Here is a 27016-nt window from a genome sequence, read left to right on the forward strand (position 1 = left end):
CTCCCAGCTGGGCAGCCCTGCACACTCCCTGCTCTGCACCAGCTGAGCTGAGCCCACAGAAGGGTTTATTGAAAAACTCTGGGCTGCTCTGGGGCAAAACTGAAGAGATTTTATAAAATGGAATCAAAGAGAGAAAATCCCCTTGGAACAGGCACAGTGATTGCCAGCAAAAACATGTCTGGGCTCATCCTTCACTTCTCTCACTGTGCTCCAGCTTCTCACTTTGCTTTTTCCCAAATTTAAGTTCAAATCTGATTAATGCAAGCTGCAGACAGCAGAGAATGGAAGTGGCTCCAGACACTTTCCCCATTCCAGCCTGTGAATCTGCTCTGCTCCCAGTGTGGGGACAGGCCTGTCAATGGCTCTTCTACCTTAGAGAAAATAACAGCACTGCCAAACAGTGGGGCAGGATTCAGAGCACCAAACCCGAGTACCTCCCACAAAGGACCTGCTCCCCTCTCCTCCCAGGGAAGAGGATAATGGATCTGAAGTACTGCTGACTCAAAAAAAACCCCACCAACCCAACTCAGTTCAGGACAAAGCAGATCTTGTATCAGTTCCACAAGAAGCTGAGCAGAAAAGCCAGGCTTTCACACCATTCCATGAATTAGTAGAGTCTGGACCATAAAACCTACCTCAAAAAACCTTTTTCCTGAAGACACAGAATTTGGGTGACAGGAACCACACAGACAGCACACAGCTAACAACTGTATGTTTATTTGCAAAAGGCACTGATTTTCTACGCTGGAAGCCAACTCGTACTGCTTCCTTCTCCCTGAACACGGGGAAAGGCCTCTTGACAGAGGGAGCAACTCTTGGCAAGGACAGGCTGCAGGAGCCCCCCAGTGCCACTGGGGCTGGGGCAGCCCCAGAGGGGCTCAGTGGTGGAACAGACGCAGGTTGGTGTGGATGAGGGTGATCCCCAGCTCGTTGCAGGCCTCGATCACCACGTCGTCGGCAGCCGAGCCCGACGGGGCGGCAATGAACTGCACTCCACTCTGCACACACAGGGAGCAGGGCAAGCATCAGAGGATGGAAACACAAAATCCCCTGGGAAGCAGCTGGCAGTGCCAGGCCTTCACCCACATCCCACTGAACAAAAGCTCCCATCCCCAGAGCTGCTCCTTAAGGGAGCAGGAAGTTCTCTTTCAGGAGCCCTGTGTGAGAGCAGTAACCAGCAGGAAGATCCTTCCCAGGTCTGCTATGCTAGTGCAGGGGTTTTGCTGATGAAAAGCTCAGGCTGCACAGCCATTCACTCCCTGGAGCCACCCCAGCCTCCTGCCCTGCCATGAGCTCACCCGCTTGGCTCTGTCCACGTTATCCCTAAAAGGGAAGAAGGCGTCGGAGCTGAGGGACACCGCAGACAGCTTGGCAATCCACTGCTTCTTCTCTGCTTCTGTCAGCTGCTTGGGCACCTCTTCAAACAAGGCCTGCCACTTCACCAGGTCCTCATCCTGCAGGCACAAAAAGCCAGCTCAGCCCCAGAGCACACAGCTCCCTCTGATCCCAGGCTTTCTGCTCCATGACTGCTGCTGGGAACTTCATACCAAGGGGTTTAAACACACCACCAGCAGCAGCTCTTTTTGCATCCCTTTAACTCCTTCCCTCTCTTCACCACAGGACCTCAGGGATTCCTTCTCTCCCTCCTGAATTCCAAGATGCTCTGCCTGCAGTGTGCTGCTCCCTAAACACCAGCAGGCATCTGGTAGATGACTTAACCCATGACCAACAGCAGCTCAGTTTATGATTCACAGCAGCTGATCCAGTTCTTACCCCTTTAAACAAGCAACTGCTCACAAGGTGATTCACAAGGTCCCTAATCCAGCTCTTGGCTTTGGATACTTTAAAAGGACATACTATTTTGTTGTCTCACTGTGGCCTGTAACGGGGAGGTCAGAGGGTTTCTGAGAATCCAAAGGGTCACACAAACAAACAGCTCTGTGTGAGAAGGTGCTGCTGACAGGGCAGGGAACTGGAACATCAGAACCAGGAGCTGAAGCCAAGCTGCTCACTAAAGCACAGGGCAGGCTCCAGCTCCGGGGGCTGTGGCTGCAGTAGGGGAAGGGCAAATCAGGACACACCCTGCAGAAGGAGCCGCTTTGGCAGGAGCCGTGCTGCAGGGGGAGCCCGGCAGCCCTCACCTCTCCGATGGTGTCGGTGACGTACTGATCGATGGCGTTGGAGATCTCGGCCCTCTTCACTCCCGCCTTGAACTTCATGGCCAGCACGCGGGGGTGGTGCCGCAGCCACCAGTTGTTGGCCTTGTCCCCGGCCAGGCGCGTGCAGTGGATGCGGGACTGCTGCCCCGCGCCGATCCCGATCACCTGCGGCACGGGAACAGCCAGGGTCAGAGCCACATTCCACACGGGCTGCCGGGAAACAGCTCCCCGGCCGGCTGCTCCTCACCCAGGGGAGGAAAGGGTAGGGAACTAGGGGGGGAACCCGGGAAATGCCTGCACTCCTGATCCTGTCAATTGTCAATTCCATCTTCTGAGCTGACAGTCGTGCTCAAAACACTGATGTTCTTTCACCCTTCTAAATAACACAGCCCCAGCCATCAGAGTCAAACCCTTCACCTGTTACTCTAACACAGTTATGGCTTCCTGCCTCTTCTGGGAAGGAACACTTAAGTCAGAGTGTCAATGTCTGAGCCCAGGTCACACAAACACCATCATCCCTCTGCTGGGTCAGGCACACACAGTCTGACCACATCAGCTGAGAGGTGCAGCTTGTCTGCAAGGCTGGTAAGAAGTGAACCCACTGCTCACTCAGAAATGCCAGTGGCACCCTTGCATCCCATGAATTATCAAGGCACTGGAGCTACCACACATCTCCTATGCTGCCCTCTGCTAGAATCCAGGCTTTTTGAAATAGCTGCTGCTAACCCTATTTAATAGCACCTGTGCTTGATCTCTAACTGGTAAGCAAAATCCACAGTGATTTTATATTAAGGAAGCTGCTATGGAAATACAGCACTGGCCCAGCTTCTGCAGCCAGACCCAGCCACCAGGGCTGGTAACTTTTGTGCATCCTGTGGGTCCTACTTCCTCCAGAGAGCTCCTGCCATTTCAATCCCCACAAAAAACAAGTTTCTCCTATCATTTCCTGCTCAGCCACAGCTGAGCTGTTGCCCAGACTGTTCTCCAGGGACACAGTGCTGAGGCTGGAGGTGCTGGCCAGTGCCTCAGAGTTCCCAGCTCAGACTGGGACAGATGGTAAAGCCAGAAGTCACAGGCTGCCCTCAAAGGAATGACTCATTTGTCTTCCCATTCATCAAGACACGGTGACTTCACCTCTTACCAGAACCATAAAACATTCTGCTGGATCTTGGATTCCCCCAAGGAGCAAATGAAAGGCTTGGGCTGCTATCAGATATAATCTGCTCAGCCATAACTGAAGTCATCAGTGCATAATAAACCCACAGGGACATTGGTGGTAGCACAAACATTGAACAGATGCAAGTTTCTTACAGTTCAGTGGCACCTTCCCCCTCACAAACACTGCTGATATCCAACCTCTGCTCTCAACCCACCCACTTCAACCTGCAGGGGACCCTGGAACCCAAAGGAGCTTGACAGCAGCTGCACACCGGTGTGTTACCACTTCCACAGAGCCTTATCCTCCCTCCCTGCACAAAGGAGAGGGCTGGCTGTGTCCCACAGCACAGCAGAACTGCCACCCAGCCCTTCAGAGTGCAACTAGCAGAAAGTTTTAGCTGGGGATACAGATGTTAGAGACTGCAGCTAGCAGGGGCCAAAATACCATGAAACATTCCCAAGTTTCTAATATTTGGGATGCACTGTGTCCTTTCCCAGCCAGAAAGGTGTCTCCATCTTCATCACAGCCTTGTGAGCTCTGGTCTAGCACTCCTGTGATGGAACAGGGTGCTGCTCTGCTACCTGTCAGCACCCAAGAACCTTTCTAAAACAGCCTTTTCATTTCCTCTGTGAACCACTCAAAGTATTTCACTTTTTTGTGACCTAAATTTTGTGAAGAGATGAATAACTAAATTTTGGCCTGGATTCAACCACTCCAAAATGGCAGGGACTTTGTACTTCAGCTGATCAAAGTGATGCAGCCTGTAAATTCTTCACAAGCATCCCCACATTTACAGAGGTTTATCTCTATCACTGCTTCAAGCCACTGTTTTGCCTTTTTTAAGAGCACAGGTTTTGATGGAACACTGCTGGGGAAGATTTCCTCAATCCAGCCTGGAATTTTTGGTCTGAAAGAGGAATCAGTAGGTTGAGCTTTTGCTTAATAACACCTCTAGACTTGTACCTGCATCTCCCCTCACACTGGCCTGTACCTATTCCCTGCCTTTTTCACTTCATAAAATCCTTCTTCCTGCACCTCATTACTCCCTGCCCCACATGGTGCCCTTCCCCCATAAACAAAAATACAGCCAAAATCTCAAAATCCTCCACAAAGCAGCCATTCCCCCCCACTTTCCTACACCAAAATGAATTATGTTTCTTTTAGAGCCTAATCTCCTGGGAATCCAAAAGTGCTTCAGCAGAGCCTATGAAGTGTGAGCAGTGAAAGGAGACAGCAGCACAGGGTGAGTAGGAAAAGAAATAAAATATATCACTTAATAGAAAAAAAATTGGGTGAAAATTAAGAATTACTTGACTAAAAACAATCCATAGATGGAATGCTGTGCAACAGCACAGAGTGGATGAGATGGATAATGCCCAAAGGATCCTTGCAAAATGATCCAGACTGGTCTGGGTTTACTCAGATTTACCCAGCATAATGAATGAAAACAAAAACCCTAAAGACACTTGGAAATATAAAAATCTAATAAAGGACTTGACCACTGAGAAGACAAACAGAACAGTGGAGTCACTGGGAAAGCATAAGGTAAATTAACAGGTTTGTTTTATGCCACTGTACAGAGAATAAAGAAAGAATAATTTTAAATTGCTAATTTAAAACACGATGGTGTCATTAGAGCAAGTGTAAATCAACGTGGTACAGGCTGAAAGTCAGCCAGAACAAGTGGAAGTGTTTATTGCAATTAGTGGCAGCTGGCTTCCTGCAAATTAAGTGACACTCAGGTCCAGAAATGCTTCCCACTCCAGACTTCCAGACTCCTCACTTGCAGGGCAAGTGTAGCAATGTGGAAGGTGCTTTCCATATAAAAATCTGCAGCCTGGCCTGCTGAATGCCTGCCTGCCCAGGCTGGGAATCCCTGCTCCCTCCTGCCCTCTCCCTTCCATATGGCACATCCATTACCACACACACTCTGGAAACATCTGCAGCACCATGCTCAGCCCAGACTTGCAAAAGCACTGGGGAAATTGGAAATTGCTGCTGTGACAAGGGGAAAGGAGCAAAGACAGTGACACCTTTGTCCTGGGGCTTTGAGACCTAACACTGCTGAGTGCAGAGAATCATTTAAAAGAAAAACCAACATAAAGCAGAATAAAAGACAAATGCTGGCTGTCCAGAGACATCTTCTGAGGAACCACACAGCACAGACCCCAGGAAGTCCTGTGAGACAGCACTGCAGTGTTTTGAGGCTGTACCAACAACCTGACAAACACACATCAGTGCCAAGGCAAGGAGAGCACTGCAGCTCAGTCTCAGTCTCTACCTGTAGGATTTTCTTTGATCCTTTTGCTGCTTTATGATGTCCCAAAGCTCAAAAACATTCTCTCTATTTTTCTTCTGTATTTTTTTAAGCAATCTCAGCCTACAAAAACTTCCATGGAGAGCCAAGAGCCAGCTAAACAGCAGCACCATTGCAAGAATGATCTGCTGGGCAACAATGCAACTTTTAATACATTTACACCAACTTATTACACCTAAATTATTTAGGCTGAACACCTGGTGACGACTTGAAAAGAACAGTCTTTTTTAAAATTCAAAATTCAAACTGAAAGAGGGGAAGTTTAGGTTAGGTACTAGAAAGAAATTGTTCCCTGTGAGGGTGCTGAGGCCCTGGCACAGGGTGCCCAGAGAAGCTGTGGTTGCTCCATCCCTGGAAGTGTTCCAGGCCAGGTAGGACAGAGCTTGGAATGAGATGGGCTTTAAGGTCCTTTCTAGCCCAAAACCACAGTGCAAGTCATAATAATTCATATGACTTATATTCTCAATTACATATTTGATAATGTCCCTATAAATTCCAGCATCCATCATGAGCTTATTAAAAAATATAATCAGGAAAAACAGAAGGTTTTTATTGCCCTGGAGGGATGGAAAAAAAGAGAGCATATCCCTTCTTTCTATGTAAAAAGTGAAAATAAAGAAGCATTTGCACAGTCAGAATCCAGTTGAGAAACCTACTGCAACTTCCTAAGGCTCTATACCAACTACAACACTCCCTGAGAAAAATGATGTGAAAGAACAGAGTAGTTAGAAAGAAATATCTCAAGGCACAGTGCAGAAGCATGTAAGAGTTTTCCAACCCACCAACTAAAGACTCAGCCCTGCCATTACCATGAAAAAACGACAGCAAGGTTTAGAAGCAGCCTCTTGAGAAACAACAGCTGAGCAGGGCAGCTCCTGTGGCGCTGCTCCCTGTGTGCTGGAGGGTCTGCAGGGCTGCCTGTGAGCAGAGGGGTGGCAGAGCCCTGCTGCATTGCCCACCTGGCCATCCTTGGCGTAGCAGACCGAGTTGGACTGGGTGTACTTGACAGCGATGCTGGCCACGATCAGGTCTCGCACAGCGGCCTCGGGCAGCTGGAACAGAGCAGCACTGTCAGCACCCGTCTGCAGCCCCAGCCACACACTGGCAAACAGGGCAGCTACAAACACCCTCTGCTTCAATTACCAGCAAAACCCATCAATGATTGGTTTGGCAGCTGATCTCCCAGCTCTCAGGGTAAGACTCGATCTCAGCGGGTTCCATCACTGGCTTTAAGCCTGAAAAGTCCTCTGCATTCACTGTCACCAGATGTGCTTATAGGCAGGAACCAGGACCACAATAATTAGAACAGCTCCCAGAATCTGTATTATTGTTAAGTTGCATTCCTAATTCATGAGAACAATTTTTATTACTTCAATATCCAGAACTTGCTTCTGAGCCCATGTGTTCATTAATGTCTGTTTTTTAAATGAGAATGAGATCAGACACAAAGAAATCACTGAAAGCTTTCTGGTGATGTGGGCTCCAATTGCTGAGCAATAGCAGCCAGGCCAGAGTTTATACAACAGCAAGCACACAGAAGGGTGATGTAAACAGTGAGTCAGATGTGATGGATCCTTAGCACAAAACATTGCACACGGTAGCTTCTTGTTTACAAAGAGTATTTACAAATATTGTGGTAGTCTGAGATAATGGGAAAGGTCCAGCTCCTCTTATTTATCCAAGGAATCAAAACAAAGGAAATGCATTCTGATTTACACAAGTATATTAGGTCCAGAAAGTCCGCCCCATTGTTTGGTAAGGGCCAGTTAAACATCTTTCAAGTATTTTAGGAGCTCTTAAAATTGCCCAGTGATAAACTCCTTGATGAAGGCACAGCAGTCCAATCATTCTATGTGTCTTTAAGCTCACCTATGTCCCACACTCACATTTTTGTTCTTGGTGACAATGTTCTTGAACAGTGACCGGTCGATGACCGCGTTGTTCCTCTTCTGCATCAGGTTCAGCCCATAGAGGGTCCGCACCTCCAGGTCATCAGGCTCATAGTGGGGATCCATCTGAAACCAAGAACAGCCCAATAAAACACCAAAACCTACACTCCTCCAGTTTCCACACAAAGGGGAAATATATGCACACACACACAGAGCCTTCCAGAGGAAGGCAGGAATATCTGGAGCTGCTTCCACGTGCCTCAAGCTGCAACTCCCAGCTCTCTGTGGCATTCAAGGGAATAGTGAATGTGATCCTTTCCAGAGCTGCACTCTTGGGGCACATCTCCATCCAAGCTGGAAGCACAATTAATTTATCCCAGCACAGGGATCAGGTTAACTGGAACTGACACTGCGCTCAGATCTGCCCGTGCGTGGCCTTATTCAGAATTTTGGGAGCCCTAGCTGAGGTTTCAGACAGGAAACAACCCAGACTAAGGTGACCAGCTCTAAACACATGCTTTATGTGCTTTTCTTAATCCACTGAAATGTTTCAGACCAACTTTCCTTAGCACTGCTCTGCATTCAGCCCTGAAGAAATAGGCTTCACCAATATGACCTCATCCTTGTGAAGTTAATTGAATTCCAGGAGGCAATCAGCTGCCAAGACTGTCTGCAATTTCATTCTTTCTTGCCTGAAGCTCCTGAGCCATCTTCTCCAGTTCCCCTGGCAGCTACACTACAATTGCAACTTCAGCTAAGCCTTGGATTTTCTTTTTGTGGTGCTGTAGTGACGTTCACTGCTCATTTGTCTCTCAGAGGCAGCAGAAATAGGATCTGACAGCAATCTGTGATCCATGAGTCATGTTCAGCAAAACTGGGTGATTTTGGAGTCCCAACAATCACTGCAGGAGCTAGGAAGGCAACCTGACACTGACTTGACCATATAATATTGCTATTCTTGGACAATCATGCTGGCTGCAGCATGTGAGGGTGCATCATCTCAGGCCCAAAATGTCTGTGCTTCCAGCTTCATCCCTGACTGGAGTGGGGTACAAACCTGGAGGACACAGTAAGCACCATTCTTCTTTTTGGAAAGGATTTTCAGAGCTTCTTCCTCATAGCCAGGAGCCACCACACCATCAGATACCTGCAACACACAGAGATTTCAGCTTCCAATGAAAAATGAAATGGGAGCTAAGCCTGAAAGCTCCTCCAGCCATTTCCTGCACTGAAGATACATCTCTGCTGGGGTCTGTCTGTATCCTACAACAGCAAAAGCACTGTAAAAGTATGGGTTTCAGTCCTGGAAACAAAAACCAGCAGAGCATTGTGAGCTCTTGGCAGAAGTTAGTAAAAAGCACACCCTATCCCTCTAATCAGAATGGAACTAAGTCCTAACAGTAAATGTGGCTTAAAATCCAATACATCCTTATTTCAACAGTGACACTCCTGAGGAGGCAAAAACCCTAGAAAAAGGAGCTGTTAAGAGCATGAAAACAGAGTTTACATTCATCAGTGCCATGAAGAGATGCACAGCTTTCACATTTGTGCCATACAGTGTGGGTGAGTTTTTCATTTTCAGCAGCACTGTACCAAATGTCACCCTCACAAACCAGCTGAACATGCTCTTCTGTTTCTTTGGCATCATAAAATCACAGAATGGTTTGGAAAAAGCCACCTCACTCCATCCTCCTGTTGTGGATAAACACACCTCCCAGTAGGTCAGGCTGCTCCAAACCTAAGAGTCTGTGATTCTTAGGAAAAAGCACAGCCTGGGAATGGCTGAGCCTACATGTAAGTGGCAGGTAGCAATCCATTTCCAAATTCCTGCCTTGGGCAAGCGGCTGGCCATCAGCATTCCAATCCTTCACTTGACAGCCTAACCAGAACTCCTTTCCAGAGGTTTGCAATCATCTTGTAAAAATCAGCATTGCCAGCTCTGCTATTTCACTGGCTCCAGCGTACAGCCAGGTGTTAATTGGTAAGAAAAAAAAAATGCATCAAAAGCCTGGTGTAAATTCTGCACTCCAGATCAGAGGATCACAAATAGCCCAGTAGAAGTCTTCCTGGTAAAATGGGTCAATTTCCAACAAAAAGGCTGTCACAAACCAATGGCTGCATCTGAAATGATTCTCCTTGATACCCATGAATGATCTGCTGCTGTCACTGACCTCTCTGGAGATGATCTTGGCAGTAGCCACGTCACAGATATCAGACAGGGCAATGAAATCACCAAAGGAGGACATCCGATCAGCACCTGAAAAATCCTCATTTTACTCATTTATCAAACTGCAGCATCAAAGAAAACTCTACAGTCCTACAGACTCCTCTACAGACTCCTACATCCAGTCAATTACTATGAGAGTTAAGAATAATCCCACAGCAAAAATAACTAAAAAAGAGGTCATAAAAGCAACAAGGATGAAATATCCTACCTCAAACACATGGACCTTTATATATTCCCATAGTTCAGATATTCTTCCTTCTTCACTGCCTCTGTCAAAACTCTAACTCTGTAATGAGTACCTCCAGCACTGCAAGCAGCTCAGCTATAACCCTTGGTGGCAAGAGGACAAGGAGAGGCAAGGATCACACAGAAAGATTTTAGATGGAAGACAGTTGGAAAAAGAGGAAAGCTTTTATATGGCTATGCTCCCACCTGGCTTTTCCTGCAAGAAAACAGACTCAGAAATGTAGCACCTTTTTTCTTCTTTTGTTTTAGAACTATTTTCTATTTAATGGCATAGCTAAGGTGAAATCAATTCCCATCACAAAAACTCCACTATTCGGCAAGGTCAATTCTTCTGTCCCTGCCATTCTAGGGGTTTGTTTTTCCAGCAATCATGCAATGGTTTTGTGAGAGCAACATTCAAATGTGGTCTGTAGAGAATGAACCCAAGCCAATGTGCTCCTTATCAAGTCTGCCTTGTTTTTTGTAATCTGTGCAGATTTTCTAGGAATGCCAAGGAAAATGAGAGATGTAGCAAAGTATCTCAGCTAAGCAGAGGAAGCTGGTTTTGTTTGCTTTTTTAGCTTTTTCTGGTGAGCTCTGCAGTGCAAAAGCTTTAAAAAAAACCCCCATCAAATACCAGACAAAAGCATCTTTACTCAAGTTAAATGTTCCTGAGCACCCCAGTGCTGAGTGTGCTGTTTATCCAGATCCTTTAGTCAAAGCCCAATATATGTGTGTGTGTGTGTACAAATTTAAATTTTAAAATATATCATCCTATAGGTCTTCTATATTCACCAAGGAACAGAATCCAAAGTGGTTCTGAAACAGTACACAAGGGCTGCTCTCTTGGAGAGCAATCATGGAGAAAGCCCCTCTGGAGGAGCAGTGTGGTACAAAGGGAAGAGCAGGGAAGAGCTGAGGATGCTGCCCAGGTGCTGAGCCCCGGGCTCAGCTCTTTGGACAGGCTGTTTGCCGTGGGTATCTGGGGCCCTCACCTCTGCTCCGGGCGTAGGCAGAGGCCAAGGGCGTCAGGCTCTTGTGCAAGTCGTGCACCATGCACACTTGGGCCTCCTCCTCGCTGAGCGGCACTCCAACAGCAGCACCTAGTGGGAAACACGAGGCAGGGCGCTGCAGCTGCCGGCGCTGCCCCGGGACCTGCCCACCCGGCCGGGGGAGGGACCGCCCCGCCCCGCCCTACCTGCGGGGCTGACGTGCTTGAAGGAGGCTGCGGCGGGAATGCCCAGCGCCTGCTTGAGCTCCTTCACCAGCTGCCAGGCGTTGAGGGCGTCGCAGAGGTTGATGAAGCCGGGAGAGCCGTTCACCACTGCAAGCACAGCACATGGACACGTTAGAGCAGGCAAACCCCTCTGCTAGAGCCTGCAGAGCCAGCACAAAGGATTGCTCCCAGAAAGCACTCCAACCACCACAAACTGGTCTTGTTCAGTGACCCTGGCTCCTCAGCAACTGCTGGAGTGCCCAGAAATCCACACCAAGAGTAAAGGCCATTTAAAAGTTTGGTCTCAAAACCTTCTGCTCTGGCCCTGAAAGAAGAATTGCTTGTACTGACTGGGCACCACTGTGGAGGAGAAAATATCACTTTAACAATAATCCACATCCAGGAGGAGTGAGCGTAGCATTGTTCTGCTGCCATACTGGGGGCAGACTTGCAAGCAAATCAACCTCCAGTGCAGGAATGGAAAAGCTTCCTAGGAGATCTCAGAGTTGAAATGGGGAAAATGCTGCAACACAAAGCTTCACTGCTTTTTCAGCAGGACAATGCCTGCACACATTGGAAGCAGTCTCAAGAACAAGAGAGGCCAGACTTCCCCTCCAAAACAGGGGTGTCCCTCACTACAACACTGTGGCAAGTGGCACACCCTGTAAAACGGCAGAGATACACCAGACCTGTCCCAAATTTGCAAGTGGGGCTAATATCCCTTCCTGCTGCCACCATCAGCAGAAGCAACATTCTACAAACCCAAAGTAATAACCCTCTGCTCAAATTCATCAAAGAAAGAAAGACAAAAAAAAAAGAACAAAACCAATTCAGACCTAGAGAAAAACAGCTTGGTTTCTAGGCAGAGCAAATAGTGACACAAAAAAAAAAATGGAGGAGATACTAAACAAAGAAAATTGCAAGTAAAAAAGCATCTTAAAAGGATGATGAGGTTTTCCTTTGCAAAATCTGGATCTAGTGTCAAGCAGAAAGTACACTACATAAAAATGTTCAAAGCATCTTGGACACACAATCCTACAGCAGCAGAGAGCACAGAGCTGCAGTTGGTCTTACGGGGCTCAACAAAGCAGCTCTCCTGTCTCACACAGCTCAACTTTTAACTGCAAAGTTAGTAACTCAGTAATAAAGCAGCTGTGAAGACACTGCTGGCCTAAGGTACAAGAGAGTCTTTCAGTTTTTACAAAGCCATGCCCAGCTATGCCAGAGCTCCCTGCTGGCCAGCACAGCAGAGGCCTCACCTGTCAGGGGCAGCTTGGGTCTGGTGGTGTAGAGCTGTGCAGGACTCTGGTGAGGGTTCATGCCGTACCTCAGGGGCAGCTGCGACACGCCCTTGCTGTACTCCTTCCTAAAGTAGTCAGAGATGGCTGCGTCGTACTGAGCAGTGTGGGTGAAGGCCTGGGGACACAATGGGGGACACCTGATGACTCAGAGACATCACTCACAGAGGATTTGGGGGTTAAAGAGGTAAAGAACCCAGCCCTGGGAAACGTGACCAACCTTGAGTGCCAGCAGGCGCCGGGTTTCCATGGCAGTGTCCTTGTCCCTTGATGCTGCCATCTCTTTGGCTACTGCAGTGTAGTCTGCAGGGTCACACACCACTGTCACACGGGCGTGGTTCTTGGCAGCTGCCCGCAGCAAGGCCACTCCCCCTGCAAGAGAGGGGCACAGGCTTGGAGCACTTCCCTCCTGGACACAGCACACCCAGAGGCAGGGCTGAGGCCAGCAAGGGATGTGCACCAGCCATCCTTTGTGCCAGATGAATGTGCCCCCTCTCTCCAGCACAGAGAGTGGTGAAAGTCTCTTCAAAATGCTCAAAGCCGATGAGGTTGACTCAGTCTGCACACTGACCCAGGCAGAACTGCAGGAGTGAGGGAACAGGATGAGAACTAGGACAAAGAAGATGGCTGTCCCCACACATGGCTTAATCACCATCCTCTGCACACTGGGTCTGCAGGAAGATTTGCTTTCATGCTGCCACACAACAGAGGTTCTCAAATGTCTCTGCAAATAATAATGAATCTTGCCAGGTCCTCTGTGTGAGATAAAAAGCCAGGCTTCTCCTTTCAGTCTGGCTGCACTGCTATTGCAACTCCTTAAATCATACAAGATACTAGGCTGCTGCAAAGGAAAAGTAGAGGCTGGCATTGCTTCATGCAGAGCAAGTATTACTCCATAAAACATTTAATAGAGAGCTCTGCTGGGCATCATTTGGACTAAACTACTGCAAGAAAATCCAATCCCAATCCTACCACATGGCACAGAACTGTGTCTGTGCTGTTCACAAGCTGCCAAGCAGAGATGCTGCAGTGTAGGCACAGCAAGCCTTTGGGGGTTAATAACTAGCAAGAGAAAACATGCTAATGCAGGTGTCCATGCTTCCCAGCTCAGGTCCTGAGTACTCTCCCACATATTGAGACCAACCCCTTTTCTTCTAATGGCTTCCTGCAGTGAAGTTCTCACTCATCCTCAAGAGCACTTTCAGTGGCTCAGCTCTGCTCTCCAAAGCTCGTGGGTTTTTTTGATTTCTATTATACTGTCAGGCTGCAAAAGAGGTTTAGTCTGCTCTCCATGTTTCAGCAGGAAGCATGGTCCACCTGGCCTTTCCTAGCACAGCCCTCAGGCTCCTTCTTTAGGGCAGTGCATGACTTGCCCCCCATGCAGCATGCCTTGCCAGCCTGCTATTGCCATTTTATTTGCTTAAAAGCAACAAGGCTTACCCAACTATGCCTTCAGCCTGCTCCCTGCAGCTCCTGAGCTCTTGAGCAGACTTCCTTTACAGGTGTGCAAAGACCACCAAACAAAAAGAAAAGAACTGAGACCACTCGGAAGCATAGTGTCTGTCTGGAAAGCAGATTTGCTCTCCCTTCAACTTACCAATATCAATCTTCTCCACTGCATCCTGTACAGTCACACCAGGGGAAGACACAGTCTTCACAAAGGGGTACAGGTTGCACACCACAACTCTGAGAATTGAGGGGGAAAACTGGGTTATTCAGCAAGAAACAAAAGTGCCAAAGTGGGCTTGACAAACACAAGATATTACCAGTGATTTTTATGGTCTTATAAAATCCTGTGGTCAAGAGTGATGCTCAGCCCAAGGGCAAATGATAGCACAGTGCATTATGACATTCAACTAAACTCTGTATATTAAGCAATGTCAGAACCACAGTTTACAGCACCAGATTAAAGGAAGAGCTTCTCTAAACACACGTGCCTGAAGAGAAATGATTAGTGATTTTGGTGCACAACCTGAGCCATTTCAAAGGACTTCACAGTGGGTTGTCAGCAATACTGAAAAAGAGAATAAGCACCCAAGAAAGGTCCATTCCAACAAAATACAGTCAATCTAATTTTCCACAACTTTTCCAAGAGCAGAAAATGCCCTACATGTCACCTTCTGGACTTTCAAAATACCAACAATATATGAAAGCTGAGTGTGCAGCCCAAATGCCATAAAGCCTCTGTAGCACATGAAAGCAGGGGAGAAAATTGACTTTTCCCTCTCAAGCAAAGACTGGACCTTACTGGAATTAGTTTTTCCATCTGATCTGGAAGCAGGTCTGTATTCCAGCAAGCATGATGTAATAACTTGCCTGTCCCATCCTACCAGAGCCACAGGAACTGCAGCGAAAGGAGAGTTTTGTTCTGACCTTCAGAGACAGGGTTTTTAATCCAAGAGAATTAATTGACTCTCTTGATCTGAGTAGATGAAGGTATGGAACTCCAAGGTGTGCTCAGTACAGCACAGAACTGCTGTGAGGAGTACCCTTGTGTCCAACTTGTAATATTTCTTTGTTCCCACTCTGTGTGAACTCCAGCAGAAGGGATGATAAGCTTCCAGTATGGCTTTCAGAACCCCCCATGTCTCTAAATTTCCTACGATGTTTTTTATTGTCTCTTCTGTTTCTAATACCCCCTTCCCCCCATCCATTCATGCTCCTGACCTGTTGCAAACCATGAGGACCCCGTGGACTTTAACATTGCTAATGCTTTTATCTGTGCAAACCAAGACAATCAATACCAGGCTTTCCTTCATTGACTCAGATATGCAAATTTTATGCAACTATGCAAAGGCAGTCCTGCTGAGGATCAGCTACTTCTGCTTTTTGCAAGAGAACCTGAATCCAAATTACCAGTCTGGATGCAAGTGCACCATAAGTCACTGATGTAAGGGCACATTATTCCCCCTGCAATTCAGCAGGGCCTGCTTTAATATGCAGCAGGCTCTGAAGAGCCACCACTGCTGAGCCATCTAAGAGGATTCCTGTGGTTTTAAATTTCAGGTTTTCAAATTCAGCCCAGAAATCCATCCATCAGTTTCTAAAAGCAATTTAACAACTCCAGATGCATTCTGGCCCACAGTCATACTGTACCTCCCACCCTGGCTACACCTACAATTTGATATATCTAGCTCAGCCATTTGTTCCTGAACCAGGGATGCACAACTGGTTACTCACAAGCAGCCGTTTGATGTTAACACCAGTTAGTTACAAACAGCCCCCAGCTGCCCTGTGTGACTGAACTAAGTGAACACATTCTAACAAAACCTGGAAATAACCCCCAAACTTTGGTACACTAGTGCACAAACTTTGTTACTACTTTGTTACTTCAGCTTCTGGATGCAGCTCACTTGCTCCCAAGACAGCTCTCAAAGTTTAAGTTTTCTGTCTCTTATCTGTGTGTGTTTTCTGTCTGAACAAACGCTGTGTTTCTGACCCATTTTCCATGTCTATTCTTTATTTATGTGTTGAAACTCAGTAAACATTATGCAAATTTCAAAGGGTATATTTACTAAGCAAGCATTTCAAAATCAGGGAATTGCCATCTGATCAGACACGTGGAACCAACCTGAGGGAAGATGAGCCAGCTTCAGAAGTACTGAAATCAACTCTGCAGCACGTGTAATGTGGCCCTACACTGACTGTGTGTAACATGTCAAAATTCCCAGGGAACCAGAAGAAATTCAGACCTCTGAGTTCCCTGTAGAAACCACAATGTAACTTTCTTGTTTTAGTTTTCCTTTACTACAAGTAGTAAAGAGGCACCAGTAGAAAACTATATTTTTAAATACATAGTATGCCCTGCCAGTGTCAATAAAGAAGACTGCAGATCTGCTGGTGTGCAGAGGTGACAATCCCTACTGCTCCCCTTCCTTGGTGTTGACTGGGCTCTACTGCTGGTTTTTGATTACTGATGGATTGCATCATGTCCCCCAGTATTTACCTTACAAGGCTGAAATCCTGTTTCTTCATATCAGCATTATCCTCTGGAATATTGCGAGCCAAGATGCCTAGTTGCAAAAAATAGTGCATCTTTATTTAAAAATAATTAAATCACCAACAGGTTTTAAATTCAACATTTCCCTTCCCACTGTGCTTTTGTCCTCAGTGCCTTTCTATCTTAACTTTTTTATTTTAGTTCAGACAGCACCCTCAGCCCCTGCTCCTTTATTCCACTTTACAGAGTCTTTGGCTGTTCAAATTCCACACTAACAGGTGTTCTTCCCCCAGTGCTAAATCCTAGAGTATCACAAACACTGGCCAGCAACCTCAACAATGTGCTTTCTAAGCACCTAGCTGCTACCCTTAAAACACTGAAACTGTCATCAAGGACTTAATGGGAGAGAAAAAGGGCACCTGCTCTATGAGACAAGGGAAGCAGGAGACAATGGGCAGTGTAGGTGGCTGGTGGAGTCAAGGAACTCAGAGAAACAGGCTGGCACAGTGTGAGTTCAGGGTCACAGGAGATTGCCTCCAGCCCTCATGTACAATGGGCAACAGGTTCCACTTGAGGCACCTCTAGCACAGCAACAGGAGATGAAAGAGCAGATGGATTAATGTGCAGGCAGCCCAGTTATGAGAGATCCTCCCTGCTGAGGAGGAGTCAGAGAACATCAGAGCAAGCAGAAATCACCCCTAAAGCTACACTGCTGTGCTCCTGGTGCTGCACACCAGACCCACCCACAGGTTAAACTCGGTGGAGCTCCCTGGCCAAGCACTGCAGCTGACTCTGCAAAGGCATTTACAGAGCAGCTCTGTTACTTATAGCCCCGGGGAGAGAGCTCTGCTAACTGCAGAGATGCCAGCACAGCAACAAGGAGGCAATTCAGACACCCTGCACTTCTCCACCCCGTGGCTTTTCACCTCTCCTTCTGCTCCCAGAGCAAATCTGTTCTCATTACTTGGCTCTTCCACACAACCCTTTAAAAAGGCATCTGCCAACCCGTCCTTCCCACCCTCCCTGCCTCTTTCAGGCTGGAAGATGTATCAGCAGGAACATACCAGCATGGACTGCAGGATGAAGGGTTTTCACACGCCCACCCAGCATCTCGGGGAAGCCTGTCAGGTCTGAGACATCCCTGCCCAAGAAGAAAACAGCACAATAAGAGATGTGCCACACTGACTTTATCCACAGGCTGAATGACCCAAACCAAAGAAACCCCACTGTGCCACATGGGCTACAACTGTCTTTCCCAGGAAATGTGTCACTCCCTACTAAGCAGTACAGTTATTTCTTGAATACACTGGAATAACCAAAATAAGCAAGTCACCTGCCCCGCCAAGTAATTGACTTTTCTTTTCATCACTACACTGAAACACATTGTTATTTGGCCAAAGCTGGCTTTTTAAATCACAGCATCATGGGCTAAAAGAGCCAGTACGTGACCTTTTTCCAACAGTGGATGCACAACACTTAAAGGCTCCATCTGCATTAAGCGACTGTGGTGGGAAAATTAATAGTGACCAGTGAACTCCAGCGAGCTTCAACATGTTCCTGAACCATCAGGTGCTGTCCCAGACCAGGGAAAGATCAGCTTTCACCTGGCTGTGAGGAGCAGCACTCAGGGCAGATTATGAGCATCAAGGTATTAAATTGTCCCATGAAATAAAGCTGGCTCAAGGCAGACAAGGAAATCAAACAAAAAGCTCCAACACCTCACCTCACAGTAAGGCTCCTCAGCCAACAGAGCCCTGGGATAAAAAGGTTCTGAAGTTTGCTTTGGGGCAGGGTTTTGTTTTCTATTTTTGTTCTTTTTTTTTTTTTTTTTTTTTTTTCTGGAAGGGAAGACTTTCTTTCACACCAGTTTTCACTCACTTTTGTTCACAGAGAAAACAACCTAAGTAACCTCAGGGCCCAAAAGAGCCTTTTTGGTGGTGATGTACAGGGGAGTGTGTGTACCTGACAGGCAAGCCTGCATCCCTCAGGGACTTTGCTGTTCCTCCGGAGGCGATTAAACCCAGGCCAAGTGCGTTCAGGCTCTTCGCGAATTCCACCAGGTTGGTCTTGTCAGAGACGCTGAGTAAAGCTGGCGGGCGGGAAGAGCACGAGCGTTCGCATTTTAACAGCGGGACAGAGAAAACGACAGCATTAAGCGAGTAAGCTGCGCAGTTCAGGAGTGTATGTGCTGCGAGGAAGGGGAGCACCAGAGCCTCGCGGTTCCCCTCAGGGAGGAAAGAAAAGCCGCCCCTCAGGGCGCCCAGAGCGGGCTCGGTCGCCTCAGCGCTTTCCCGCTCCCCGGGCAGCGAGCCCTGCACCGGGAATGAGGGATAAAAGCCCAAGGGACACAAAGAGCGCCCGCCCGGCCGCGGTCCCGCGCGGGAACCAGCGCTGAGGCGCCTTCCGGGGCCGCCCCGGCGAGGCGAGCCGGCGGCCATTGCGGGGCTCTGAGGCGGCAGGGCCCCCCCCGCCCTCAGGGACACCCTCCCGCCGCCATCGCCCGCCCCGCGTTACCGAGCTGCTGCCGGGCGGCCATAGCGCCGTGGGTGCGTGCAGGAGGGCGCGGAGGCACGGAAAGGACGAGCGGCGGCGGCCCGGCGGGATTTGGGAGCACGGGGGCGGGAGCCGGAGGGGGCGGCCCGGGCGGGGCGGGGAATGGAGCGGGGCGGCGGTGGCAGGCACGTGTGTTTTGGGGCGCACTCGTGGATTCCATGAAGGGTGAAGATTCCCTGGAGGCTGAGGATGCCCCATGATCCTGGACACGAGCGGGTATTCCCGCCGCACAGGTGCTCAGTGCGTGTGTGGGCACTGGGTGCATCAAACACAGACACACACACACCTGTGTATGTGCGAGTTGACATTGACCCATACAGAGGTACTTGTATGTGCACACACACATACAGGATTTTCAGTGGTGAGAAGCCCAGCTCAGTACATAAGTGAAAAATGAGCTGCAGATGAGGCGATACCTCATGGCAGTGAAAGGTGGTGCAGTAAGGAGCATTGATTTTTTTTTTTTTCCAGGAGTACTGAGAGGAGTTTCATCTCTGGAAAGGCCTCTCGCAGAGCTTCCACTAATTTACCAAGTCTGAGGTAAAAAAAAATCACTTGTGAATGTGATAAATGATAAAAGATTCGTGTTAATCATAGAAGTTTTGGAGTTTGTATAAACCAGAATACTTAGGAGGAAAAAAAAAAAAAAGAGCATGGGCCTAGATAAAGGGAAATATATTATTAAACCCTCTCTGTTTAAATCCCGCTGTTATGAATATTATGTATACCAATTTGTAAAAGAAAAAAAAAGTTTGCCATAGTCTGAAAAGTTTTTTTTGCATCATCAGATTTCCCTTTGTGTAATCAATTGCAAACTACTTGCTCAGACCAAGCTTCCCTGTTCTGGTTTTTTTATCTACCAAGACCAAATGGTTACTTGACAAATTGCTATCCCACAGGAGTTTCTTTGACCACCACTGGCAGAATTATGACAACAAAACAATAACAATTATTGATTGCTATAAGGAAAACCATACTATAAAAAGGGAACTGCAAACCGAGTTGGGTGGAAGCGTTTTGTCTATATAAAATAAAACAATCTAAATTTTGCTGAATATCGAGACTTTGTTTCTCATTTATAACACAAACAAAATGATGCTTTATTTATGTTTTAATTAAGGGGAGCTGTCACAGCTTTTTTTTTTCCTCTGTGGGCCTCCAGATTTCCTGATACCCCTTGTGAAAGAGCTTTGCTCGTTTTCCTGCTCACCTGTGGTTCACTTGATAATGTGATAAGGTAACAACTTGAACATGTTGGCTTTAACTGGTTAAAATCTGTGCCCCTGTACACCCAGCAGGGTTTAGTTGCAGCACTGGGACAGCAGTGCTTTGCAAGTAGAGTGCTCTGCAGTTAATTTGCAGCACAAGCCCTGGCCCCAGCTGGTAACACTGAATCAGCAGTAATGCCAGCACAGGCAGGCCCCTGAGGCATCCCTGCCTACTTCTGTCACATTTTCATCAGCCACACAGGTGGTCATGGTACACCTGCAGCTCCCAGAGCACTCAGACTGCATTAGGCTCCCCACTCCCATTAAAAAAGGAATAAATGGAAGGTTTTAGCTCTTGCAGGCAAAAAGGTGGGAAGTGCAAGTGCAGCTGGAAGGCCCAAATACTTGGCTGGTTTGATTTGTGAGTCTCTGGGCTTGGGCAGTATTGTCTGTGTGAGGAAGAGTCAAGCCAGAAATACCAAACATACTGAATAAACCCAGAGTGTGTATTACTCTCAGTAGCAGCTAGTGACAAGCAGTAATAAATTACTGCTCAGGAGGGTGGCTGGGGCCAAATGAAAATATACTGTTAAGTGGTGCATGAGCACTATCATTATGAAAATACACACCTTGGAGAGAATAAAAGTTGTGAGAAGAGTACAGCTGAGGTGGGTTTTGGTGATGATTAATGTATGAGCAAATGAACAATTTGACAGAGCACTGCATTTTTATCCAACATCAGAGAGCAACTGTGTGTTCCAGCAGGGTGGAATACTGTGTATTCCTGCCAGCTTGTGCACAAGGACAGAGATGCTGCTGCCTTCAGACAAACAGGGGGAGGGACACTGTCAGGGTCAATAGTGGCTTTGGCTCTGTTGCCTGTCCAGCAGTTCGTTGTCCCTTGGCACCTGAGGTGAGGTTTCTGTTTGCACAGGAGTGGCAGGGGGTGGTTTGGGCTTAATCCCTGCCCCAGGACAGGAAGGACATGGAGCTGTTGCAGCCAGCTCAGAGGAGGTCACCAACATGGTCAGAGGGATGGAGCAGCTCTGTTGTGAGGAAAGGCTGAGAGAATGGGGATTGTTCACTCTGGAGAAGAGAAGTCTTTGGGGTGACCTAATTGTGGCCTTCCAGTGCCTGAAGGAGCTGACAGGAGACATGGGGAGAGACTCTTTACAGGGGTCTGGGGTGACTGGAGAGCAGGAGATGGGGTGAGACTGAAAGAGGGCAGGGTTAGATGGGATATTGGGGAAAAAAATTCTTCCCTGTGAGGTTGGGAGGCCCTGGCACAGGGTGCCCAGAGAAGCTGTGGCTGCCCCTGGATCCCTGGAAGTGCCCAAGGCCAAGTTGGACAGCAACCTGGGATAGTGGGAGGTGTCCCTGCCCATGACAGGGGGTGGAACAGGATGATCTTTAAGGTCCTTTCCAACCCAAACCATTTGTGGTTCTGCATCTAAGAAGGAATATTCTGGCTGTGTGCTAGAAGAGTGTCTGGATTTGGCTGTGATTGATATGTCCTGATTTGGGAATGGCTTTACAGGGAAATCAGACAGTCTGTCTCCCCAGAGGTTTAGTTTTGCTTTACAGAGCTTAATTTTAATTGGTTTTGATGATGTTTAAAGGATATTCAAATATCCTGTGCTCTGCTCATGTCCCATCATTTATTCAATAGGAATGGGGTCTCACTGGAGCTTTTTCCTGGTGTTTTAAAGCATTGCAGAAGCTCGTCCCGAGCCAAGAATGCAGTAACATCATATTGGAAATAATGGGAAGAGGTAAATGCTAGAATTACAAATACCACATTAAGGTTATTTCTAAATCATACTAGGGCCTACATCCAAGAAAGAAAAATCAGGCTTAATAAGCACTGTGCTCTGCTGTGTTAATAAGAAGTAAAAAGTAAAAGAAGCTGAATAGAGGCATACAAAAGGGATGGTGTTGGTGGTGTTAGGACAATACCCTAGATTCCCTTCTCTTTAGGCTGTAGGGAGCAAGCAAGGTTTTTCAGCTTGGTTCTGACTCTCTGTTGTGAGTCTGTTTTCTATTGTTGTTTTTTTTTCCACCCAACAGACCAAGAAGAGTGTGGAAAACCAAGTCAGTTTGGCTGTTGATTAATTTGTTAGGGTAGGAAGCAAACAAAGTAGGATTCTCCAGCTACCTGCAGCTGCCTGTGGGCCAGCAGAGGGTGAGGGAAGACCCAGCCAAAAAGCAGGAGTGCATTCAAAGTGGATGTCTGTGGCTGGCCTGGTTTGGGGCTTCAGAGATGAAGTGTCACAAGTGGTGAGCATTACACCAGTGGTCTGATCTGGGTCTGTCTTACCCCAGGAAAGGTGTCTCATCATCACAAGGCTGCTTTGGGAAAATGTCCTTGTGGGCACCTCTGCCTGTATAAACACAGTCCTCAGCTTTGAAACTCCCCACCATGCCAAGCTTATCTTCCCTGAGCCAGGCCCTGCTTCCATTTGCATCCCTCCCCCACCTTTCCTCAACAGCCCCTTGCCTCTGCTGTGCTCTGTGTATGCCCTCAAGCAAAGGTTGTGGTATTCAGCATGATGTAAGACAAAATACAACTCAGTCCTACTCAGACTCCTGATTTCTTCCCTGGCAGTTATTTAAGTGGGAAGCAAGGAAGTATCTTGTTCTGATATCTGCTGTCTCCTTTGAGGATGCTGTTTGCCAGGCAATGGGCCTCAGTTTCTCCAGTCTCCCAAAAACCACAGTATTGCAAGCACTTATCTATGCCCCTTACAGAGTATTATGGGATTGCTTACTGCAAAGATCTCCTGAGGAGGCTTCAAGTGTCCCATCTCAGATGCTGCACAACACCAAAGTGAGAGTGGGATTGAATCCAGGCTGCTTCTCAAGGGTTACTGCTATATGCAGGCTTCTGGTTTATCTGCCTTTTGCTCTCAGGGTTCATGAAAACTTGAGGGTAAAATCTTCTTGGTGTATTCCAGGAGAAAAAAAATGCTGCTAAGTGTTGTTCTGTTGAACCTTGTTCAAAAGCTGCATCACACTGCCTGTGCCACTCGCTATGAGTTAACTCTGGGGTAGCTTCAGCACTGAGCTGATGAACAGGCTGGCCAGGAGTGTTCCACAATAACAGAGAGGCTCAAGAGCCCTGATGCATTTTGAGGGGGTTTTTTTCAGCCCTTATCAGCTTGGAGCAGCTTTTGTTTTACTGTGTTCCTCGGAGGTCCCAGTTAAATCACATCCGCGGCGTGCCGGCTGTCAGCTGTCACTGTAAATCCCTGCTCAGGGTCCCATGGAGCTGCTGAGGTGACAGTGAGCCTTTGGCTGAAGTTCAGAGACACCAGAGAGCCCTGCACGTTCAATTTGTCCTGGGCTGTGAAGGTTACATCCCCTCTTCACTCACCAACACCAGTGGTGGGTTTTCCCAAAGCTATGATATCAATGTCTAATACTTTTCCTGCAAAAGAACCAATTTCCTTGTAATAGAATAAATATTGCAGATTTCAGCCTGAGTTATTCTCCTAATGCTCTGGGTTATGAATGAGACCCAAAGGTGCATAAACTGGAGGACGATTTATTTCCTGCCAAAGGCTGGTTCCTATCCAAGCATAGAAGGAAAAATATTACCAAAAAAAGTAAGAAATAGTTTCTCTTGCTGGCAACTCAGTGCCTACTCTATGACCTGAACCCCACATGTAGGCTGTGGCTGAAGAGGTGTTTGCAACTGCAAATATGGGGCTTGCAGTAAAAATAAAAATTCCATCCACTTTGAGGTTCCTTGCCTTGGCAGGCTATTCGTGTGAAAGGGAGAATTCCCAGAGAAAAGAGGAGGAAATATTTAGTTTGGGTATTTTTTGGTGTAGGTGTGAAGAAATAACCTTACCCAGAAATAACAGGCTGCGTTACCTTTTCACAGCACCATGGGATCCCAGGTGGTTTGGAAGGGACCTCAAAGCTCATGCCACCCCCTGCCATGGGCAGGGACACCTTCCACTATCCCAGCTTGCTCTGAGCTCTGTCCTGGCCTCTTCCAGGGATACAGGGGCAGGCACAGCTTCTCTGGTACATTGAAATCAGCGATTCATCGGTGTGTCCCTTTGCCCCCAGCTCTCTGGACGGCGGTGTTTGTGTTCCTGGGTGAGGGAGTTCCTGCTGCCGGGAGAGCTGTCCTGCCGGGATCCCGCCGGGATGCTGCCGGGATGCTGCCGGGATGCTGCCAAACGCGCAGGGAGGCGGCTCCCACTAGAGCGCGCTAGGACAGTTCAAATGGAGCTGGGTGTCTGCTGGCACCGGGGTGGAACCATCAAAGGTGCTTCTGTGAGGAGCGACACTTTGGTTTTTCAGCAGGGATTCTGGCTAAGTTCCCCGTCTTTTCAGTACAGCTTCCCTGAATGAGTGTGCAGCAAAGCCAGCTGTAGCTGCCTTAGAGCACTGAGGTTTGGGCTGGCAAAAACCTGTTGGAAGACCCTGGCCTGGACAGAGGGCATGGAGAAGCTTTGTCCTCCATCCCTGTCTCATCTCGCAGCCCCTTTGCTGCTTTGTGAGGCAGATGAAGTGGATATCTCTGCAGTACTGGATACCTCGAAGTCCCCATTGTTGGTCTGCTGTTGTCATTGTGCATCTTTAAACTACCCCTAGCAAACCTGCCCACCTTCACAGGAGAATTTCCTGCCTCCACCCAGGCTCTTAGACCCCTGTCTGCTACCCTCGTTTGCTTTATGTTTACTTAATTAGCCAGCTGGAGTATAGTTCCTTTCATGATCTACAGTCTAATACATAAAGATGACAGTGACATGAATCTTGGCTTAGGTTTCAATTTGCATGTTAATTCATTGTGGTTCCCCAGATAGCTGGAATTTGCTCCAACAGGATCTGGGAGATGATGAAATGGGAGGGGTGTTCTCCTGTGTCCCAGCGAGAGCCTGGAGCAATAGGTGACATAGTTTTACTGTCCACCAGACACCATCTATTTTTTTTGCAAAAAGCAAAGGTGAAAAGCAAAGCAAAAATCCTAAATGAGGACCTTTTCTTCGTACAAAATGCAAACAGAGTTGTGGCTCTGGTAGTTGAGCAGCATCTGGAAATCGGTGAAGCCTGGTGAGAGAGCCTGCAGCAGATTAAGAACAGAGTGATTTTGCATAGCAATCCAGCCCCAGTCATCTCTGGTTCACAAAATCCTTGACACACTTATCTGGAGAAGAGAGACACCAGGCAGGGAGGAAACAGTGATTTCTCTGAGTGGGAGACAAGCCCATGTTGGCTCTGGAGTGTTCAGGCACAAACCCCATCACTCCGTGGGACTCATCTTTCTGTCTGACATGCAGGAGCTGGCTTAGAGGGAAGGAAATGCTGTGAGCCTGAGCTCAGCTCCAGAGCTCTGGGGCACCACGGGAGCACTGTCAGGCACACAGGAGACTGACAGCAAACACAGGCAGAGCTGCCATTTCCCTGAAATGCCTGAAAATACAGCAGCGTGCCAAGAGTGGCACTCCTGGAAAGACAGCCATAGGTGGTTATTTATATGTTCCATTAGAGCTAGCTGAGATCCAGACCCCAGAGAGCCAGGATCCAGGATAAAAACAGGGCTTGCTGCAAGACCCTGTGAGCTGAATAGAAATCATGGCTAAACAGGAGGATGGGAAGAGAGGCAGAGCTGTGTGAAGAGGCATGGCCAGCATCACACAGCAGGCAGTGCCACAGCCAGCGAGGCTTGGAGCAGTCTCTAGCTGGCAGATGGGGTTAGTTGCAGCAAAATATCCATTTTCAGATTTTGCTGATTTTACACAGTCTAATTTTAATAACAGAACAAAAAGAGTGAGACTTTTTTTTTCATAAATCATTTGTTCCTTCCCTTTTTTTCCCCTCCCAAGTAACTGCACTAGGTAACTGTATTTTGGCCTTAGAAACATGAATAACATTTTAATGAAGAATTGTGGAGACAAATAATTGAAAATAAATGTTGTCTCTTCTCTATGTTCAAAACCAAATGGTTTTGGATTCTCCAGGAGTTTCTTGTGCTTTCTGAAAATTCTGTTGTCTTGTATGCCCTGCATTCATAATCAGTTATGGCTCCTCCTTTCTGTTCTGACCTTCCTTGCTCAGCCTCAAGTCACAACAGGACAAATTCCAGCTTTTCAAAATCATCTTCCTGATGCTTTATGGCTAGAAAAGGAAGGGTTTTTCCCCCCAGAAAACATTATTAAATCAAGCCTTTTAATTTTTCACCTTAATCAAACCCAAGTTTTTCAACTTTTCATTAAAATGGAAGTTTTCATTAAAAACCTAGTTCTATTTGCAATTGTTCAGGAGGCCTTAAAATGAACACTTCCAGGTTCTAGAATAAACACTGTCATTTTTCAGATACTACTTTTAAGGAAACAGGATTTAATCAGGTAGCTTCTGTTCCATTAATATTTTGAGCTAGCTTAGTACAGCTCTTTGGGAATTGGGAAATGCAAGGTTATGATAAGCCTGTGTAAATTCAGTGAGGTGTTTTGGTGTTTCCCTGCATGAAACAGTGGAGGAAAAACCTGCTCACAGTTAAAATCTCTTGGTGAAAAGCCCTGGGCAGGACTGAGTTCCATCAATCCTGGGCACAGAGCACCCGTGTTCATGTGGCAAATCCACCTGGAAGTGGCAGGGAGCCTTCAAGATGGGGATGGCAAACACCACCCCTCATTAGGCAGAGCTGAGGCAGGTGCTAATTAACCTGGAGCTCATGCCTCATGTCTTGATGATTCCTGGTTCTCTTGGGGCAAGGGCAGGATCAGCATTGGCTCTGCTTGGTGCAGCTTTCCTGCACCTTTTCCTCCACCTGTCTCCATGTATTTCAGGCATGGAAACTGTCCCCCTGTG

At 47.5% G+C, this 27016-nt stretch overlaps 1 protein-coding gene across 1 annotated transcript; it reads right to left on the reverse strand.

The window, feature by feature from the left end:
• Positions 1–695: 695 nt before the first annotated feature.
• ATIC (5-aminoimidazole-4-carboxamide ribonucleotide formyltransferase/IMP cyclohydrolase) lies at positions 696–19172 on the reverse strand. Its single transcript, XM_079311131.1, has 16 exons — positions 18945–19172; positions 18393–18519; positions 17495–17571; positions 16437–16503; positions 14088–14176; positions 12711–12862; positions 12452–12608; positions 11175–11300; positions 10972–11079; positions 9696–9781; positions 8582–8671; positions 7522–7650; positions 6595–6687; positions 2142–2324; positions 1299–1454; positions 696–998 (listed from the first exon to the last, which is right to left on the reverse strand). The coding sequence occupies exons 1-16, from the start codon at positions 19141–19143 to the stop codon at positions 879–881; spliced, it is 1959 nt and encodes a 652-aa protein (XP_079167257.1). The 5' UTR covers positions 19144–19172; the 3' UTR covers positions 696–878.
• Between the last annotated feature and the right edge of the window lie 7844 nt (positions 19173–27016).

Source organism: Erithacus rubecula (genome assembly GCF_903797595.1).
Source record: "Erithacus rubecula genome assembly, chromosome: 8".
Taxonomy (NCBI): domain Eukaryota; kingdom Metazoa; phylum Chordata; class Aves; order Passeriformes; family Muscicapidae; genus Erithacus; species Erithacus rubecula.